The sequence below is a fragment of the Muntiacus reevesi genome, chromosome 3 (assembly GCF_963930625.1).
Source record: "Muntiacus reevesi chromosome 3, mMunRee1.1, whole genome shotgun sequence".
NCBI classification, from domain to species: domain Eukaryota; kingdom Metazoa; phylum Chordata; class Mammalia; order Artiodactyla; family Cervidae; genus Muntiacus; species Muntiacus reevesi.
In genome coordinates this window covers 91,341,819-91,363,303 of record NC_089251.1, presented here as the reverse complement: position 1 = coordinate 91,363,303, position 21,485 = coordinate 91,341,819, and the positions used below count along the sequence as shown (strand labels likewise).

General features: G+C 41.1%; 2 protein-coding genes across 2 annotated transcripts in view; one reads left to right on the top strand and one right to left on the bottom strand.

Annotated features, from left to right (window-relative positions):
• Window positions 1–3,249, top strand: part of SLC4A5 (solute carrier family 4 member 5) — an 85,229-nt gene extending 81,980 nt beyond the window's left edge. Inside the window, exons 23-25 of the mRNA XM_065929582.1 lie at window positions 237–389; window positions 2,026–2,110; window positions 3,215–3,249. Of these exons, the coding sequence (XP_065785654.1) occupies window positions 237–389; window positions 2,026–2,110; window positions 3,215–3,249 (273 nt within the window). The remainder of the gene's footprint in view (window positions 1–236; window positions 390–2,025; window positions 2,111–3,214) is intronic.
• A 5,203-nt stretch (window positions 3,250–8,452) lies between these two features.
• MTHFD2 (methylenetetrahydrofolate dehydrogenase (NADP+ dependent) 2, methenyltetrahydrofolate cyclohydrolase) overlaps window positions 8,453–21,485 on the bottom strand; it is a 29,009-nt gene continuing 15,976 nt past the window's right edge. Inside the window, exons 3-8 of the mRNA XM_065929583.1 lie at window positions 13,067–13,189; window positions 12,497–12,649; window positions 11,977–12,084; window positions 11,014–11,106; window positions 10,498–10,623; window positions 8,453–9,111 (exon numbers count right to left, since the gene is read on the bottom strand). Coding sequence (XP_065785655.1) covers window positions 8,948–9,111; window positions 10,498–10,623; window positions 11,014–11,106; window positions 11,977–12,084; window positions 12,497–12,649; window positions 13,067–13,189 — 767 coding nt within the window. The 3' untranslated portion in view covers window positions 8,453–8,947. The remainder of the gene's footprint in view (window positions 9,112–10,497; window positions 10,624–11,013; window positions 11,107–11,976; window positions 12,085–12,496; window positions 12,650–13,066; window positions 13,190–21,485) is intronic.

Sequence of the window (21,485 nt, the reverse complement as noted above, 5' to 3'; positions counted from 1 at the left end):
GTCCCCACCTGGCTTCCCACCTCAGCTGTCACAGGCTCTGTCCCTCAACTGAGGAAAGGCCAGATGAGAGGAACCAAGATGAGTGGGAGGGGAACCATTGTTTGGGGAAAGTTTTGAGAAGATTCCAAAGATACCAGCAAGCGTCCCTGAACATAGCTGACTGAGGGAGAAAAAAAAAAAAAAATGCCAGAGTTTGGGGCCTTGAACCCATGGTTTTCTCTGAACTCTCACCACAGATCCTGGGTCTCATCATTGTTCGAAGGCTTCTGGACCTCGTCTTTTCCCAGCATGACCTGGCCTGGATTGACAACATCCTCCCAGAGAAGGAGAAAAAGGAGGCGGATAAGAAGAAGAAAAGGAAAGGGGCCCATGAGGACAGTGACGAGGAGGTGGGGAGGACGGGAGGCCTCGGCTGATGGGAGGGATCGAGGCCCTCCCTCCACCTCTGCCACGGCCAGGGAGGGGTGGCTTCTCAGGTAGCCAGGGGGACTGCCCGGGCCCAGCCTTGGTCTGGTGCACTGAGATCACGTCTGTTTATGTGAATACCATTAGCGTAGGCCAGAATGTATGAGCCCCCTTACCCAGGGAAAAGGTTGGCCAGGCCTACTGTCTCCAATCCCTGTGGGCCCTGGGGCTCATTGTAACAGCAGTACAGGCCCCAGAGGGGACAGGGCAGAAGCCTCGGCTTCATCATCAAGGTTATGACGACTGACCTTCGAAGGACAGGGGAGGCCTGGGCGGAGGGTTCTGATGGGGACTCATTAGTAGACTGGATTCCTGGGCAAGTGGGAAGACTGGGGCCAAGTCTTGCTTGGGGCTGTCCCTAGGGTCCTGGGGAGGGAGGCGGGGGAAGAGGCACAGGTCCTCACTGAAAGAATGACCTATTCCCCAGATGTCTGGGACCTCTCAGTTGCCCCATCAGCCCCTCTCTTCTCCCACGTTCCTCCCCATTTGAGACAAGAAGCCAGTCCTGAATTTATAGTAAATCACAAAATATTCGGGGATAAGATTGTCTACTTCAAGTATTCATTACAAATGATGAAACTGTCTCCAAAAGGGAAGTGACTCACCCAAGATGGGCATGTCTAGGAGGGAATTAAGAAAACTATTCCCCACTTTGATCATTTCCAATGTACTAAGCTGCCCATGCCATTCCTAATACCATGTCTGGCTCCCATTCTCCCAGTCTGACCCAAACCCATATCCCTGCCTCCACCATGAACTATTCTAGCAATCTTGCCTTTTGCAGATCAAAGTTGCTCATAGGCAAAGCCCTTGCTGACTGACTGGTGACGATTAAACCATCTTCTGAGGATAGTGATAGGCCCAAACTCCCCTGGTCCTTAATTACTGTCCTCTTCCAGGAAGGTAAGAGGCCCATAATCCCTGTCCACATGTTTTTCATTGATTTCCCCCCGCCTCCCAAAGGGCTGCACTGCATGGCTTACAGGGTCTCAGCTCCCAGAGCAGGGAATTGAACCCGGGTCATAGCAGTGAAAGCCCAGAATCCTAACCATTAGGCCACCAGGGAACTCCCCTGTGTGAATGAGTTAGATGATTTGAAAGTTAGGTTCTGCAAACAAAGAAACCGAGAGTATAAGTGCCTTTTAAAGACAACTATTCTTTCATTGATTCATTCAATAAATACTTGAGTGCCTACCACATGCCAGGAACTATTTCAGGGATGGGAAAAAGCATCTCTGGATTATATATTCAAAGGAAAAATGGGATCCAATTTACATAAATTCATTTTACACACATCTTCACAGTTGGTGTGAGGTTCACTCCCAGATGACTGATATCATGACAGGTGAAACAGTTCTAATGAGTAACATTCCTGCAAGAATAGTGTCCTTTCCAGCGTCCTCGGTGGGCCCCAGGGTGTTTGCAGTACCCACCATCTGTCTGGATGTGAAGAGGATGGTGATTTGCACACTGTGGATGCACGTAGTTTCCATCCTGGCAAGAAAGCCAACACTGCTGTATTGGTGGTGTTTATCAGCTCTTCCCACTGTTTCTCTCCAGCCCCAGTTCCCTCCTCCCTCAGTTATAATGATTCCCATGGAAAGTGTCCAATCAGATCCCCCAAACGGTATCCACTGCATTAACAGTAAGTAAAACACATAGTGTCTCTCCCTTCCTACTTACTACTAATCCTCCACCTCTTCCTCAAGGAATTTTCACTTTTAACTCAGATTTATTGGTCTTAGGACTCCTGTGCTAGGCAGAATTCAAAGAGAAGTGGGCTACAGGAGTTGGGGCTAAAAAAAAAGAATTGGGACTCCAGCCATATGGAAGCCCCACATCAGACTGTATGGATTTCAGTGATCAATCTTCACTTTAGTGTGGGCAAAGCCCCTCTTTCCTTCCTTACCCCAGAGCCCCTAGTGTCCGCAGCTGTCCATGGCACCAGCCTGCCCCCTCTTGCATTGGTTCGGATTGCACTAATCCAAACATGACCTGTTGAGCCTCGCATGTTTGCCCGTGATTGTTGAAATGATGGAGAGCTCAAATCCCAGCTGAGCTGTTCCCTTTGGGAGAGGAAATAGCATGACACTAGCACTATAAATTAGTCAAGGTCCCAGGGCTTGGTCCCTGAGATTCTGAATGAGTCACAAGCACCTTCCACATGTTGAAAGGGAACCAGCCCAGGAAGGATCAGATGTGGCTTATGAAGAGCCTGGGGGATTTTATTGCTGTCTTTACCCACTCCCAGCCTCAGCTTCCTATTGGTGGACAGTCCTGTCATCAAGACAACATAGTCTATCCTGGGCGTAGTCTGAAAGATCCCAACATGAGTCCTGACCCTGGTGCTCTTAAGGGCTTGCCACTTTCCCCAAAGACCCACTTTAGGGATCCTGCCAGCCCCCACAAGGGCCTTCCAACAAAGAGGCTTCCCATTACACTCTCCCGCAGAAGTACTTCTTCCTTTTGAATTTCCTATTCTCCTTCTTTCCTCTGTGTACACTTCCATCACCCTTCCTTATTTTCCCTTGGCCCTTGTCATGCCTCCCACCTGCCTCTAGGTGAAGGAATAACTGAAGCAGAAGCCACCCATCTCTGAGGCCCCTGTATTCATCTTGTGTAGCACTGGCTATGGGGTTGGAGAATAGAAAGGAGAAGAAATGGGTGAGGGAAGCCCTGGAGAAAGAGAGTATTCTCCAGAATAGTTCTCAAACCTGCTCCACATCTGACACTTTAATTTTCCTGCCAGGACAAGGATCTTCCAGTTGGAGTTACTCACTCTGATTCTTCCTTCAGTGACTCAGAACTTGACCGAAGGTAACAGCCATGAGACAGACTCTTTGGGTGTTAGATAAGAGAATAATAGTGTTAGTAGCAAAAAAAAAAAAAAAAAAAAAAAGGGAGAGAGAGAGAGAATAAGCAAAGGCTTGAACAACTATGATTTCTCAAGCCAGTGTCTCAGTAAAAGGCCTTTGCTGCTCCACCCCAGGACACAAAGGCACAGACCTGCTTAAATATCAGATAACAAATCTGTCCTCTTACTGACATCACGTGATGACAACACACAAGGGTATTCAACTTTAGTAAAGGAAGTTATTGTAAAATATTAAGTAGAATAAAAATTCAAAGTAAATATTGAAAAAAAGACAACAGAAACTAGGCATGATTTAAGTATATATTATTGAAAGCCAGGATAAATGAACTTTAAGGGTCAAACACCAAGCACTTTAATACTCTGTGGGATAAAATAACAGCATGGTTAATTAGCAAAGGTGAGAAAAGGTATCGAGGAAAACTAAATATCAATGATCAAGTGGAGATAAAAATAGTCAAGAAAGAATTCAAGGCCCAGTTTCCAGCAACTCCCATGCCAACAGTGTGACTCCTTGCTGTTTTTAATGAGAAGTCACCCTCAAAAAAGGTGGGGCTACTTGATGACCAAAAACAAGGAAGGGGACCAAAAATGCAAAAGAGGAATTCAGAGTCAGTCGAGTCTGCCTCAGTCATCACTATGGAAGACGGCGAGGGCAGTCTTGCTCCTACAGTGTACCCTAAACTGGACAGGAGTTCAGCGCTAGATCTAACGGGAAAAGCACGGGCTGTCCCAAGACGAGCGGCAGCTGACTCCAGAAACAGAAGACACTCACCCAGAAGACTGTAGGACACATGTACAGAGGGTGTAGATCACCCAAGGGATCTTCTGAGCTATAAGTCAAAGCTGTTACCACATTGCCTGGATGAGATTTATCACCAGTACAAGCACTAGGCCCGAGGCCACTATAACCCAGGAGTGTCAAGTCCAAATCACACACCTGCCTGCCATGTCATCCCACTTCCTGAGTCAGGGCTCCTGTGACCTTCATGCACTGATCTTTATAAATAAATGTGTTAGGAGAAAAGCACTCTGTCTATCTTGATTTATTTTCATTTTAAAGTAGTCTATACAAAATTTAATCTCCAACTGCTCCAATTTCAGTTAATGGAGAGAGAATTTGGATCAGGATAGAACATCTCCAAAACCCTGTTAAAGGACACGAAGCGTAGGACAAGGTCAAAAATGCAGAAAACTTCATAAATGGTAATGGCACCTCAACGACACTGGTATTTTACTGAATCTATGAAAGTAGATGGAAGCAAAGATGACTAAATAGCAGGATTCCGTTTCAGTGAAGAAAAGAAACTCAGCAACATGATCTAGTTTAGCAGATTAGCAGCCATGATCTACCAGGCATTGTGCTTAATCCCTGGGAATAGAGAAAGACAGACATATGAACAAAGATATACACTACCCCGGGCCAAGAACAGCGGAGCACGCGTAAGAGAAAGGACAGGAATCTAAGGGCGGGATCAGCCTTACCCAGAGAATCTGGGAACAATAAATGGGAGTCTACCGGATGTACACAGAAAAGGAAAAGAGTACTGAGAAGAGGCCTGAAACACTAGAGACACGGAGCAAAGACCAGCGCAGACTGCAAGCAGGAGTTCGAGCAGTGAAGGTTCTTGTCTCGCCAGGCTAAGGGGCATGGATTCTCTCCTTTGAACAATGGGGGACCAGTCAGGTTCATGATCCAGAAGTTCACTTTGGCAACAAAGAGGAAAATAGGTTGAAGTAGGGCTAGAGCAGTAACTGTGACAGCTGAAGGCCAAGCGGATAGGATACTGCTAGTTCCTGTGATGTGTTAAGAGATCAGCAGCAAAGACAGAACTGTTTGCCCTAGAACCCTGTCCTGGGAGATAGCATTTAAAAACATCATATCCTAGAAAAATCATTCTTCCCTCCTCTCTTTCTCATTCAGCATCACCCTGCACTTCAAAATCTCCTGTCCTGCCTCACCTGCCTTCAACTACTCCCAGAGCCCCGTCTTCATGGTGCCACAGGTGAAGATAGAGATGGAGCCCGAGTGTGACTTCACAGACATGGACAGATATGGGAGAGAAGCTGATGGCGAGACCACCCTCTAGGAGGAAGAGCTTCCCAGAGACAGGGCACAGAGTGAGGGCCTGGTTTAGTCCTCACCGTAAGAGTCTGGGCCAAAACCCTTCACTTTTCGAAGCCTGTTTCTGTATTTACCAAGCAGAGAGTCATTCTGCTTGTTCAATGAAAACTGGAGCGCTGTCGTGCAAAGCCCTTTTCTTCCCTTTGTAGTTATGAAAATAACTAAAGCTTACTGGTACACCTTATTTTAAAATGCAATCCAGCATAGAAATGATAACATTTCTTTTGAAATGAAAAAAAAAAAATACTTGCCTCTCAAAACTGTAGATAAGATAAAGGGGCACTAGTCAGTTTTTATTTAAAACAAATATCAGTTACGATTTTTTTAATGCTTAGATTTTAAATTATCTAGATGGTCTTAAAAGAACTGTTAAAATACTTGTACTTCAATAGACCAAGGTTGGAAATTTTGTTTTGCATACTAAGAAATGCTAAAAAGGTCCCCTTATCTCTCCATCCCATTCAGTTTTCTATGAAGAGTTTGAACCATCTGCATTCTGGGCCTTGTTCCAGCACAGAAGTGTGACTGGGGCTTTCCCAGGGTGACAGCTAGTTCTGAAAGTCTGGCTGTGAAAGAACCAACACATTCGAGTGGATGTTTTAAAAACAATTAAGTGAAATCTCAAGTCACATGGCAAATCAACCAAATGATCCTTTAAATTAGTATCACTGGTTTTTCAAGCACAGAATCACATTTCTTGATGCATTTGGGTAGCTCTTTCCTGAAAGCTTTCAATGGCCTGATTCCCAAAGTCCAACTAGCATTCACATGAACATACGTGTTAGGCAAGGCTAATGTGAAATTTTGGAAGATTATAACTCTGTAATACTAGTCAGACTAGTACTTTAAAGGAATAATTGGAAACAAACTGGGTAGATTAAAACCCATTAATCGCAAACCGTGCTTAAGGTCAGTCTTTTTATCTTCAATTCACATTTAGCAAACACCAACCATGTTTATTTACCACCTCTGTGTGCCTGATAGCCCCAGTGCATCTGACATTTACCTTCTCCAAAACAACTATGGATTTGAATCTTGAGTGAATTACTTTAGTTACAGTTACCAGACTTACTCAAGATGACAAATGCAGGTGCTTTTTCTTTATTCCTTTCTATTTTTTAAAGGTACAAATGACACTAGATTCATTAACCAACTTGAGTATGGGGATAGCTAATTGCCTCTGATCCCCAGAGCCAGTATAGTGCCTGGTCCATAGAAAGCTCTCAGTGTTTATGAAATTAAATATCAGAAGTCCCTTCTAAGGATACTGCCATGAAGTAAAGCTCTAAACCTCCACCACTTCTACTGACAGCAGCAGAATTGCTTAGCTGCTCACTAATCCAGAACCATTGCCTGAGTTTAAGTATAAATTCTTTGTCTTCATCTCCACCAATTCTGGGAGCGCTAGCAATCTGCTCTGAACATTGCAGTTTTAAAAGCTGGCTGATTTCCAATAGCACTTTGTCCAAACTGTGCTGTAGAAATGGTATGGATTCAGGAGTAAATGTGCTTGATTAATCAAACAAGCTGGAAAGCTAAAAATGTTGATTTTTTTTTTGTTGTAAATTGATCACTGTAATTTTTACCTTGTATGTTATTTGCATTTTGTACACATACACAGGAACATTTTAATTTTAATAGCTTTTAACAGGTTGACATATTGTTACTTCTTCATACAGGTCATACTTTTTTCCACTTGTAACTACAACTCAATAAAACTTAATTCCATCTGCTCATCTTGCTGCACGTTTAATAATTTAGGAGAGTCAGTAGGTAGGACGTACAGACAGGAACTATACCTCACTTACAAAACCTTTAGAACTATCATCCCTCTTCATCTCCAGAAAACTATCAAAAGCATAAGGCAGCAAAGGAACAAGCAGGGGAGAAGGGCGGCTCTGCACTGTTCTTCCTCTCTCTGCCTCAAGCTGCCTGGAGCAGGAGCTGCTCCTGCCTTTATGAAAGCCAAATACCCAGCCCTCAAGCAGAACACACGGGACCTACCCAAGCCGCAAATATGCCACAGCAAATACCTTCCGATCTGTGCAATCAAACTAATGTTTTAAACACACACACACAGAAAAAAATTTTTATATATATAATGTGGAGGAGGGAGAGATTTGGCAAAACACATCAAGAAGTCCTGTGTAAATTGAACATGTGGTTTAAAATACTCAGAACAAGACTAACCACTGAAATGAATCTTACAAGATGAAACTTCTGGCTTGGGATGTACGATTAAAAGGACTAGGCTAGTTTCTCCACAGCTCTTTAAACCAATTTGTTAAAGGCATAGGATTGGATGTTACCAAATATAGGAATATTTAAATTGACTACATCCAATGAGAAAAATTCAATCACAAGAAGATAGTAGCAGAAAGATGAAGTATTCAGAAACTCATTCCATATCAGTCAGAAGTGTTTTATTTAAAAAATCAAAATGATGCAAAAAAGTCCCTTAATAAAGTCTGATTAAATTCAGTATTAACTCTCGCTCTCAAAAATCAATCAAGGAAAGCCAACAGGTGCAGCAGAGAAAAGCCGGCAGCTGTTGACAGTTCTTTGGTGGCAAAGTAAGTTGCATACTTATATATAGCTGCCCTAATGATTATCAAGCCCAAGTTATGTTTTCCAAAAATAGGTTTCAAGACACACTAAAGAAACCATACAGATGCTTTCAACAGTATAAAAATTTGACAATGAAGTTTGAGGATATAGGAAAAGTCAAATATGACAACACTATGAATAATTTATCAAATAAGCCTTTCAAGCCTAGAAAAGTAAAATGGGGAGACCCCAGGCGGTAATGAACATAAAACAAGGGCTAATAGCAAATGGGAAAACCCCAAACATTTTCCCAATGACTGAGTCACAAAATGCTAGCTTAGGAGACTATTAACATGCAGTTTTCCTCCTGTTTATCATCAGTACATATATAAATTAGGGTAAATTTTTTTCTACTCAATTACCATCATTTCTTTCTTTTTTAACTTTTCCCTAATTTTCTCTAGCAACATTTTTCCTTTGGTTTGACCAGCTGAACTCAAAAGGTTTGGAACCTAAAGTGAGTATCAACTCATTATTGGAATGGCACTTGGGAAATGCAATCATAGAAAAGACAAGTTTGGGCAGCATTGGTGGTATAATGGTGAGCATAGCTGCCTTTCTAAAGAAGACAAATTTTAACTGAAGTGGCCTGACAAAGTTAAGCAGCCTTTCTCAGTGTGACAGGGTCCTCCCTGTTAATCTCTAGGTTAATGCTTCTCTTGGTTGGATCGCATGACCCAGCACGATAGCGGCATGCGCCCTGGTAGGTTACTGCAGAGCTATGTGTGCAAACACCCACTCATTTAAGCTTACAATAAATACAAAGCATTGTTTAAAGCCATGTAAGTAGACTAAAGAAAAAATATTGCATTTCTATTGACCTGGTTTTCCTCTTGAACTGGCTTGGAGTGCTGTTCATGACACAGAAGACACAATAGTTAACTACTTGCTACTCCAAGTTCTTTAGACTTCGGTACTTCCCGTTCTTCGAGCCTCAGCACTTTTTTTGCAGCAATAATGGTATTCTTCATTAGCATTGCCACTGTCATGGGACCAACACCCCCAGGTACTGGAGTGATATAACCTGCTTTCTTCTTGACTCCTACACAGAAATAAGACAGGCAAACTCTTTAATTATGGCAAAGGAATTCTATGTACTTTAACATATCATGGAAGAAGCATTCAAAGAAAAAGCAATAATATACATAAGCATCTCAATAAGCCTCAAACTCAATTAAAAAAAAAAAAAGCACATCTACATTATCCAAGAACAAGGGCTTTTGAACATACTAACAAAGTAACACACATTTAGGGATTTCCCAGGCGATGCAGTGGTTGGGGCTCTGAGCTTCCACTGTAGGGGCCACATGTTTGATCCCTGGTCAGGCAACTAAGGGCTTCCCTGGTGGCTCAGTGGTAAAGAATCTGCCTGCAATGCAGGCAACACAGGAGACTCGGGTTCAATCTCTGGGTCAGAAGATCCCAGGATGAAACAGCAACCCACTCTGGTTTTCCTGCCACGAAAATCCCAGGGAGAGAGGAGCCTGGTGGGCTATAGTTTATGGGGTTGCAAAGAGTCAGACATGATTGAGCAACTGAGCACTCGCAGAGAACTAAGATCCCACATGCTGTGCAGAGTGGCCAAAAAAAACCAATAATAAAATGACATGCATATAATAAGCAGAGTTGTTCACCGAATATACTTAAATAACCAGCCATCCTTTTCTCCATATTAAATAAATTTAAAAATAAATATCTCAGTAGGTAACTGTATGGAAGTGTAACTATAATAATAATAAGGATTATTTCAATTAAAACCTGCCTACAATACTTGCTTAATCTTATTCTATTTATTTAACTATACTGTTTGCCCAAAGCACCAAGCAAAGTAATTTTCTGGAAAGCAAAAAGATTCTTTTAAATCCAATCTAAAGGGAAAAATTACTTAGATACCTAGGCTTGGATCTGACTGCTTGAGAAAAAAGTAGAAAGCTAGAAATAGAATTATCAGCATAAAATTCAGATAAATTCAGAACTGAAAGCAGAAATCTATCAGTGAATTCCAAAATTTTAGTAATATGGCTTTTTCCTGGACTTTTAATATTGCAAGTTTGAGATCTCTCCTCTCAGTATGAAAATGAGAAGTCTGTAATACCTTTTAGGAGAGTCAATAGTTTAGAAAAATCACTTCATTAAATATTCCAGACTTATTAAAAGTCTTATTTTCATTAGAGGATAACCCTAAAGAGAAGAAAGAAATTCCCTAAAACCTTTATATTTGTTCTCCATAATTTGATGATACAAACACCTAAAATTCTAGAATGACTATAATTTTTTAAAAGATTTCTCTTAATTATCATGGAAAGCATGACAATAAATGGTAATAACCAAGGTAATATAAGTTTAAAAGTTAAAGAAAAAGTAAATAGTCTGCTCTAATTGTTCAGCAAAAGTAGTATTTATTGATTTTTATATTTTAAAAAGTTACCTTCAAAATCCACATCTCCAACCAACTTGGGTTTAGCAGTTATGGGATCTTGAATTCTATTTATTCCCACATCAATGACAGCTGCTCCTTCCTTGATCATATCTGCTGTGATCAGATTTGGAATACCTAGAAAAGGAGATAGGAATGATCAATTTAGTACTGAAAAGAATATTCCACCTGTAAGATTCTTATCAATTTCAAGATACCTGCAAGAATGAATTAGCTTGTTTTACAAAAACTGATAAAAAACTATTAACCAGGGAAACAGTTAAACTTCATATAGTAAACAAAAATATTTTGAGGCTGTAGAAATAACATTTATCCATCAAATATATAATGGAATGCCAGAAATCAGTATTCCAACCACAAGTCTCATCTTTGTAAGCAGCTTTGATGTTATGGTCAAACCTAGGGGAATATGTAATAAAACGACAGGGCAGTAGGCAAATTCGAAGATAAGAGGTCCATCTTCATCCTCTGAGCAAGGTACTTCCACCCCCTCCCCAGTGCTCTTACCTGCAGCGGAGATCACAATATCTGCAAGAGCTGTATGTTTCTTTAGCTCCTCCTTAGGAGTGTACCGATGAGATATTGTGACAGTGGCATCGCCTGTGAGTTAAAAAACAGATGTTTTAATTTCTGAATCAAAGCTAGGAATGGATTAGATTTCAACTAGGCAAACCATGCCAGAAATTTTCAAGACCTCTGAAAAAATAATTGACAAATCTTACACCATACTTTCTGGGCAGCCAATTGTCATTTAAAAAAAAAACAAACAAAAAAAAACTAATACTCAATTTCTTTTAACTTTTACCTGTTGGTCCTAGCTCTACCCTCTGGAGTCATATATTATTAGATTTATTCCTTATCCTTTTTAACAGTCTTTCTAAACAAAATGTCACTAGAATTACTCAAGGAATTTTCTTAAAAGTGTGCTGAAAGATATGCAGAAATATTTAGTTCTGATATATTTTATCTCTGATATAATCATGTATGGTCATTTTATGATAATAACATATCACTTTGATTTGAGAGTTTTTCTCAAATTAACAGAATTTGACATAATGATGACACATTACAGTCATATGAATTCAATCCTTTGCAATGGTCTAAGATCTTTTTTTTCCTATAAAATGGCACAGATCAGGATACTAACTTTGAATAAGGTATATTTCTTAGCTCAAACTATCAAAGCCATAACTGAAAATTCTAATTGTCTATAACCATGCTTACACTCAACACTCAAATTTCTGAGACATATCTATTTCTGAACTAGTTCCATTTAAATAAATATAAATTAACTCTCAAGTAACACTGAGTACATCTTCTTCTACAAAGATTACTCCCAAAGTACCTATTAACAAAATTATAACAAAGACAGGTAAAGCTTAACAAACACTTCCAAGCATCCACAGGGCAGTCTCTGGAGTTTTTCACACAAGGGAGAAGAGGACACCCTCCTGAGAGCAATATTCTTACCTCCGGGTCGTTCATGTGCCCCATCTGTGTGCAGTAACATTGCAATGGGCATTCCAACATTTTTTGACCTTCCGGCCACAACCACATTCTTCCCTAGGGTTGGAATGCCTGTGAAAAATAAATATATTTGCGTTTCACATAGTGCTAGATTATCTTAGAGCACCTAAGAAAAAGGAAGACTGACACTTTAGGATGTGACTCTAATTGTGATAATGAAGGAAATCACTAGCGTACTGACTCATCAGTCAGCTGAACCATCACTTGCTACACATAGTGAAAGCTAAAAGGAAACATAAGCTGCAAAATGTTATATGAATGTCACGATCATCACTATCAAAGCTTAAGTTTCCTTCAGAGTTTTCTGGATTAAGCAGCAAAAACAGTTGTAGGCAATTGCAGGGAGTTAGGCTCTGGGGAGTAGGACTAAACGATCTGAGGTGGGGGTTTCCACTGTTTGTTCTGTAGGAATTTTTACCATTTTGTAAGTATGTTTTGATAATACCGAGATGGATATACCTACCAGTTCGCTTAATTATTTCCCACACACCCCAGGGAGTTGCTGGTAACATGGAACACTGGTCCAAACACATTCGTCCTACATTAATTACGTGGAAGCCATCGACATCTTTGTCTGGAGAAACAGCATTGCAGACCTTTCTCTCATCAATGTGCTCTGAAAAAGAAATCAGAGCAGTGGTCAAGTCACTGTTACATAGTTAGCACTGCTTGACTCCAGCTTACCTGCTTTGCAGTAAAAACCCATTCCCCTTCTATAACTCACCCCTTAACTTATTCATCTGTGCATTGGGAACACACAGCAAGCAAAGCCAAATGCCAAGACAAAACCAGAGTCCTCTTGTCCTCCCCAAACTGCTTCCCTCCACTGTCCTTTGTACTAATATCTCAATACCAAGTCAGGGAGTAATTGGTATTCTGAGTAGGTCTGTCTCATACCTAACAACATACTCACTCAATCTTGATTTACCTCCCCTTTCTTTAAGACAATTAAACATGAGAAGCCAACTATATAAACTAAACAAGCCTCTCCACGCCTCAGAAATCATTTTAAAGGGTGCTATATAAATCTCACCTGGAAGAGGCAGCTGAACAAGGAGGCCGTCTACATTATCATCATTATTTAGTTTATTGATTAAATTCAACAGTTCTTCCTCTGAAATTGAAGCTGGTTTCACAATGGTCTCACTGTTGATTCCTGTAAGAAATTTTCAAGGTTAAAAAAAAATAGATTACGGAAGACGGCGGAGCAGGAGAACATAACATACAGTTCACGTCTCCTCACGGTGTGTTAGAAGCGCATCAGAGAAGTTCTTACGGAGCGCACGCTGGCACTGGTAGAGGGCCTTGGACACCTGGGGATGGAAGGAGTCCCAGTGCAATCTTTTTTCAGAAAGAAAAAAGTTTTTTCCAGCTTCCGGGGAAGCTGGGGGACAGGAAACAATCCCACACTCAGGGAAGCACACTCACCGTGGGGGTCAGCTCCTTAGGGGGACCTCAGGATGGGAGGGGAATGCAGCAGCCAGCGTGTGTGGGGCAGGACGGAGCGGAGCCTGTGCATACAGTCCATGCTGCAGCCCTTCGCACCCCAGTCTGTGTGTCTCACGGTGGGGAGGAGGGCTGGGTGCTGGTGAGTGGGATTTGGGGAGTGGGTCCAGGGAGGGGACAGCAGTTGGCGGTAAGGGGATGGCCTGCGGTGTTGGTGGGGGGAGGGTCCTGGGCCACAGTGGGAACAAGGCACCATTGTTGAGTGGCACATGAAGGGTGGGGCCACCACTGCAGAACCTATCCCTGCCCACCAACCCAGCTTCCTCGGGCAGTGATGGGAGCACACACCTGCTGGGTGTGTGCACACACTGGCTGGGTGACGTGTGGCAGGCTCGCTCACCCCTCAAGCCACGGTCTCCCCCATCTGCTCAGGCCCTGGCAAGTCTGCTGGGGTTCCGGGCCTGAGCCCCAACTCCTCTGCCTGCTGGGGTCCCAGTGGACCCAAGCACCACCCCCGCTCAAAGCCTCCGTGAGTCATGGGTCCAGGCAGGCAGAGGACTGCCCCCCTCCAAGGCTTCTTCCAGTTGCTCCAGCCCCTGCGGTCATGCCCACGGAAGCCTCTGCTCCAGTCAGCCTGTGCTGACACGTCTGCTCTGGGCCAGCTTCAAGAGCAGACCCTGGTGAAAGGGGCACACACAGAGCTTTTCTTTTAGTTTATTTTTTGATTTTTTTTTTCTTTTCTGTTTAGCTTTCAGTTTCAGTTCAGTCACTCACTCATGTCCGACACTTTGTGACCCCATGGACTTCAGCACACCAGGCGTCCCTGTCCATCACCAACTCCCAGAGTTTACTCAAACTCACGTCAATCGAGTCAGTGATGCCATCCAACCATCTCATCCTCTGTTGTCCCTTTCTCCTCCTGCCTCCAATCTTTCCCAGCATCAGGGTCTTTTCCAATGAGTCAACTCTTCCCATCAGGTGGCCAAAGTATTGGAGTTTCAGTTTCAGCATCAGTCCTTCCAATGAACACCCAGGACTGATCTCCTTTAGGATGGACTGGTTGGATCTCCTTGCAGTCCAAGGGACTCTCGACAGTCTTCTCCAACACCACAGTTCAAAAGCATCAATTCTTCGGCACTCAGTTTTCTTTATACTCCAACTCTCACATCCAATACATGACTACAGGAACAACCATATATTTGACTAGATGGACCTTTGTTGGCAAAGTAATGTCTCTGCTTTTTAATATGCCGTCTAGGTTGGTCATAGCTTTTCTTTCAAGGAGTAAGTGTCTTTTAATTTCATGACTGCAGTCACTATCTGCAGTGATTTTGGGACCCCAAAAGATGAATCTGTTACTGTTTCCATTGTTTCCCCATCTATTTGACATGAAATGATGGGATCAGAGGCCATGATCTTGGTCTAGGTTTGTTTTTATCATCAGTTTTGGTTTGGGGGCTCTCTTGTTTGTTTGGGTGTCTTCTTGTTTTTTGCTTTCCTTGTTTTTTTCTTTTGTTGTTGTTTTTTTTTATTGGTTTGTTTTTTGGTTACTTGGATTTGTTTTTATTACTTGTTGAGGGTTATATTTGTCTCTTTTCTTTTTTGTATATTTGTCCCAGTTTTGTTATTATTTGCCTTGGGCTTTGTTTGTCTGATTTTTTCCTTTTTTGCCATGCCACATGGCTTGTGGGGTCATGGTTCCCAGGCTGTGGGTCAGAAGCTCCTGTGATGGGAGCTTCAAGTTCAGGCTTCTAGACCACCAGAGATCTCCAGAGAATACTAGTTGGCATGAGCTCTGCCAGAGGTCCTCACTCAGCACCAAGACCCAGCTCCACCCAACTGCCCACAAGCAACAGTGCTGGATGCCTCAGGCCAAACAGGCAGCAAGAGGAACACAGCCCTACTCATCAACAGAAATGAGACAACAGAGAAATATGTTACAGATGAAGGAGCAAGGTAAACACCTATAAAACCAAATAAATCAAGAGGAAATAGAATCTACCTGAAAAAGAATTCAGAGAAATAATAGTAAAATGACCCAAAATCTTGGAAATAAAATGGAGGCATGGACAGCGTGGACGGGAGGTGGGTTTGGGGAGAACAGACACATACATATGTATGGCTGAGTCCCTTCACCGTTCACCTGAAACTATCACAACACTGTTAATCAGCTATACCACAATACAAAATGTTTTGGGTGTTAAAAAATAAATTAAATTTTAAAAAATGGAGGCCTGGATAGAGGCAATACAAGAAATGTTTACAAAGGACCTAGAAGAACTAAAGAGAAAACAAACAGTGATGAATAACACAATAACTAAAATGAAAAATACAGCAGAAGGTATCAATAGCAGAATAACTGAAGCAGAAGAATGGAAGAGTGAGTTGGAAGAGGGAATGGTGGAAATTACTGCTGAGCAGAATAAAGAATGAAAAGAAATGGGGACAGTCTCAGAGACCTCCAGGACAACATTAAACACAACAACATTCAAATTATAAGGGTCCCAGAAGAAGAAGAGAAAGAGAAAGGGTCTGAAAAAACATTTGAAGAGATTATAGTCAAAAACTTCCCTAACAAAAAAAAAAAAAAAAAAAAAAACTTCCCTAACATGGGAAAGGAAATAGCTACCCAAGTTCATGAAGCACAGAGAGCCCCATATAGGATAAAGCCAAGGAGGAATCATGTTGTGACACATATTAATTGACCTAATGAAAATTAAATTCAAAGAAAAAATATTAAAAGCAGCAAGGGGAGAACAACAAGTAACATACAAGGGTATCCCTTAAAGATATCAGCTGATTTTACAGCAGAAATTCTGCAGACCAGAAGAGAGAGGCAGGATATATTTAAAGTGATGAAAAAGAAAAACCTACAACCAAGATTACTCCACCCAGCAAGAATATCATTCAGATTCAGTAAAGAAATCAAAAGCTTAACAGACAAGGAAAAGCTAAGTGAATGTAGCACCATCAATCCAGCTTTACCACAAACGCTAAACGACCTCTACATGAGAAACTTAAGAGAAGAAAAAGACTTACAAAAGCAAACCCAACGGGCTTCCCAGTCCAGTGGTTAAGAACCTGCCTTGCAATACAAGGGACACTGGTTTGATCCCTGGTCTGGGAAGATCCCACATGCCATGGGGCAACTCAGCCCACGCACCACAGCTACTGACGCCCATGCACTCTAGGACCTGTGTTTTGCAACGAGAGGAGCCATTGCAATGAGAAGCCCAGGCACCACAACAAGAGAGTAGCCCCCACTCACCACAACTAAAGAAAGCCTGAACATAGCAACAACGACCCAGCAGAGCCAAAACAAATAAATAAAACCCAAAACAATTAAGAAAATGGTCATAGAAACATGCATATTGATAATTACCTTAAATGGAAATGGATTAAATGTTCCAACCAACAGATACAGACTGAATGAATGTATACAAAAATAAGACCCATTTATATGCCAAAGAATACTCAAACTACCCCACAATTGTTCTTATTTCATATGCTAGCAAAGTAAAGCTCAAAATTCTCCAAGCCAGGCTTCAACAGTATGTGAACCGTGAACTTCCAGATGTTCTCACTGGATTTACAAAAGGCAGAGGAACCAGAGATCAAATTGCCAATATCCTCTGGAGCATCGAAAAAGCAAGAGAGTTCCAGAAAAACATATACTTCTGTTTTATTGACTACGTCAAAGCCTTTGTGTGGATCACAACAAACTGTGGAAAATTCTTAAACAGATGGGAATACCAGACCACCTGACTTGCCTCCTGAAAAATCTGTATGCAGGCCAAGAAGCAACAGTTAGAACTGGACATGGAACAACAGACTGGTTGCAAATTAGGAAAGGAGTATAACAAGGCTGTATATTGTCACCCTGCTTATTTAACTTATATGCAGAGTACATCAGGAGAAACAGTGGACTGGATGAAGCACAAGCTGGAATCAAGATTGCTGGGAGAAATATCAATAACCTCAGATATGCAGATAACACCACCCTCATGGCAGAAAGCGAAGAACTAAAGAGCCCCTTGATGAGGGTGAAAGAGAAGAGTGAGAAAGGTGGCGTAAAACTCAACATTCAAAAAACTAAGATCATGGCACCTTGTCCCATCAATTCATGACAAATAGATGGGGAAACAGTGAGAGACTGTATTTTTTTGGGGCTCCAAAATCACTGCAGATGGTGACTGCAGCCATGAAATTAAAAGACACTTGGTCCTTGGTGCCGGGAGCCAGCACACGAGATCCCACCCATGACAAGGTCATGAGGAGGAGACCTGACAAGCAGGGCAGATCAGAACTTCAGGGATTTCGAAAAGCTGCCCCGGCACTCACCTTAAAGATGATCTCTGGTCTTTCTGATGCTTGCTATATTAGACTACTCCCTAATTTCTGTGACACGGGTAGAAGGCCTTCCCCGATCTCTTTCCAAACAGAATCAACTTAGAACTTTAATTAATATGTCCACCAGATGGTGGTATCCTATAAGATTATCCAGGATGAAGGGAGTGTTTCAATTTAGACCCCTTTGCTGGCATTCTAGCCTGTTTGGCAAATGCGTACTAATGCACATGACTGCTCACAACACCTTAATCATAAACAGCATAAAGAACCTGATCACATAAAGGCCCTAATAGGCACAGAGCCCTTTGGGGGTGAGGAAGCCCTATTAGAGAACATAAAATATTATTCTAAAAGCGGTTATAGTTAAAGATTTAGAAAAATAAGGGTTTAGAATTGTTAATTTTAACCAGGAATGCTAAACAGGGGCTGCCTCACTGAAGCTGCAGAGTCTTTGTGTGGTAAACCTTTTAGATAAATTTAACTGATAACTTCTGCAAAAGGACTGACCTTTATGTTCATTAAAGAATACATTACGGAAAACAGTTTTGTATTCACCTAGGTCATAAAATGTCCATAGACCCCAAGGCCAGAAGATAATGTACAAGACCGTCATAAACAAAGAAGCATGCGGAAAACACCCTGGTTTCGTGAAGAACAAGTTGATGTAATGTTAAGCTATCTTCCCCTTAGAAATGTACTAATTTAGGGTATAAAAGCCACTGTAAAAATAAAGCATTGCCAGACTCTGCCAGACCCTGCTGCACCCCCCGTCTGGTCACTATCTCTTTCTCTCTTTCTCTTTCTCTCCCTTGCAGACTTGGCCCTATCAAGGCTGGTCTCACGTCTCTCTCTTTCCGACACCGTTTATCCTGAGGGTACCCCCTGGATCCTGCCAAGGCTGGGCCCCAGCACCTTGGGAAAAAAGTTATGACCAACCTAGACAGCATATTAAAAAGCAGAGACATTACTTTGCCAACAAAGGTCCATCTAGTCAAAGCTATGGTTTTTCCAGTAGTCATGTTTGGATGTGAGAGTTGGACTATAAAGAAAGCTGAGTGCCAAAGAATTGATGCTTTTGAACTGTGGTGTTGGAGAAGACTGTCGAGAGTCCCTTGGACTGCAAGGAGATCCAACCAGTCCTTCCTAAAGGAAATCAGTCCTGAACATTCATTGGAAGGACTGATGTTGAAGCTGAAACTCCAATACCTTGGCCACCTGATGGGAAGAGTTGACTCATTGGAAAAGACCCTGATGCTGGGAAAGATTGAAGGTGGGAGGAGAAGGGGACGACAGAGGATGAGATGGTTGGATGGCATCCAGAGTTTGAGTAAACTCTGGGAGCTGGTGATGGACAGGTAGGCCTGGCGTGCTGCAGTCCATGGGGTTGCAAAGTCGGACATGACTGAGCGACTGAACTGAACTGAATATGCTATCTACAATAGACACACTTCAGACCTAGGGACACATACAGATTGAAAGTGAGGGAGTGGAAAGAGATATCCCGTGCAAATGGAAATCAAAGGAAGGCTGGAGTTGCAATAATCATATAAGACAAAATAGACAAACAAGGACACTACATAATAATCAAGGGATCAATCCAAGAAGATATAACAATTATAAATATCTATGCCCCCAACACAGGAGCACTTCAATACATAAGGCAAATGCTGATAGCCATATAAGGGGAAATTGACAGTAACACAATAATCACAGGGGACTTTAACATCTTACTTACACCAATGGGCAGATCATCCAGACAGAAACTAATAAGGAAACACAACTTTAAATGACACATTAGACCAGATAGACATGATATTGACAGGACATTCCATCCAAAAGCTGCAGAATACAGTTTCTTCTCAAGTGCACACAGAACATTCTCCAGGATAGATCACATCTTGGGCCACTAATCAAACCTCAGTAAATTTAAGAAAATTTAAATGGTATCAAGAATCTTTTCTGAACACAATGCTATGAGATTAGAAATCAATTACAGAAAAAAAAACTGTAAAAAATTCAAACACATGGAAGATAAACAATATGCTACAAAATAACCAAGAGATCACTGAAGAAATCAAATAAAAGAATCTCAAACAACCTAACTTACATCTAAAGCAACTAGAGAAAGAAGAACAAACAAAACCCAAAGTTAGCAGAAGGAAATAAATCATAAAAATCATAGAAGCAATAAACGCAATAGAAATGAAGAAAACAATAGCAAATATTAATGAAACTGAAAGCTGGCTCTTTGTGAAGATAAACAAAATTGATAAACCTTCAGTCAGACTCAAAGGAAAAAAAAGGTTGGACTCAAATCAATAAAATTAGAAATGAAAAAGGAGAAATTACAACTGACACCACATAAATAGAAACGATCATAAGAGACTACTACAAACAGTATATGCCAATTAAATGGACAACTTGAAAGAAATGGACAAATTCTTAGAAAGGTCTTCCAAGACCAAACTAGGAAGAAATAGAAAAAAAATAGACCAAGCACAAGTAAAAAATTGAAAATGTGATTAAAAATCTTCCAGTAAACAAAAGTCCAGGACCAGGTGACTTCACAGGTGAATTCTATCAAACATTTAGAGAAGAACTAACACCCATCTTTCTCAAACTCTTCCAAAATACTGCAGAAGAATAAAAACTGCCAAAATTATTCTATGAAGCCACCATCACCCTAATACCAAAACCAGACAAAGGTATCACACAAAAAAGAAAATTACAGACCAATACCACTGATGAACATAGATTAAAAAAAAAATCCCCAACAAAATACCAGTCAACAATCCAATAACACATTAAAAGGATCATACACTATGAAAGTGGATTTTATTCCAGGGATGCAAGAATTCTTCAATATATGCAAATCAATCAATGTGATATATCATATTAACAAATCGAAAGATAAAAACTATAATCATCTCAATAGATGCAGACAGGATTTTTGAAAGAAATTAACACCCATTTATGATAAAAACTCTCCAGAAAGTGGGCATGGATGGAATTTACCTCAATATAATAAAGGTCATATACAACAAACCCACAGCCAACATCTTTCTCATGGTGAAAAACTGAAAGCATTTCCTCTAAGATCAGAACAAGACTTGGATGTCCACTCTCGCCGCTACTATTCAACATAGTTTTGGAAGATGCAGCCATGGCTATCAGAGAAAAAAAAAGAAATAAAAGGAACACAACTGAAAAAGAAGTATAACTATCACTGTTTGCAGATAACATGAATCTATATACACAGAAAATCATAAATAGGTCACCAGAAAACTAGTGGTGGTAATCAATGAATTTGGTCAAGTTGCAGGATACAAAACTAATGCACTGAAATCCCTTGCTTTCCTATACACTAACAACAAGAGTTCAGAAAGAGAAATTTAAAAAACAATCCCATTTACCACTGCAACAAAAAGAATAAAACACCCAGGAATAAACCTACCTAAGGAAGCAAAGACTTGTACTCAGAAAACTATTCGATTCTGATGAAAGAAACCAAAGACCACACAAACAGAGAGATATACTATGTTCCTGGGATGGAAGAATCAATATTGTAAAATTAACTATACAAAGCAATCTACAGATTCAATGAAATTTCTTTTAAATTACCAAAGGCATTTTTCACAGGATTAGAACAAATTTTA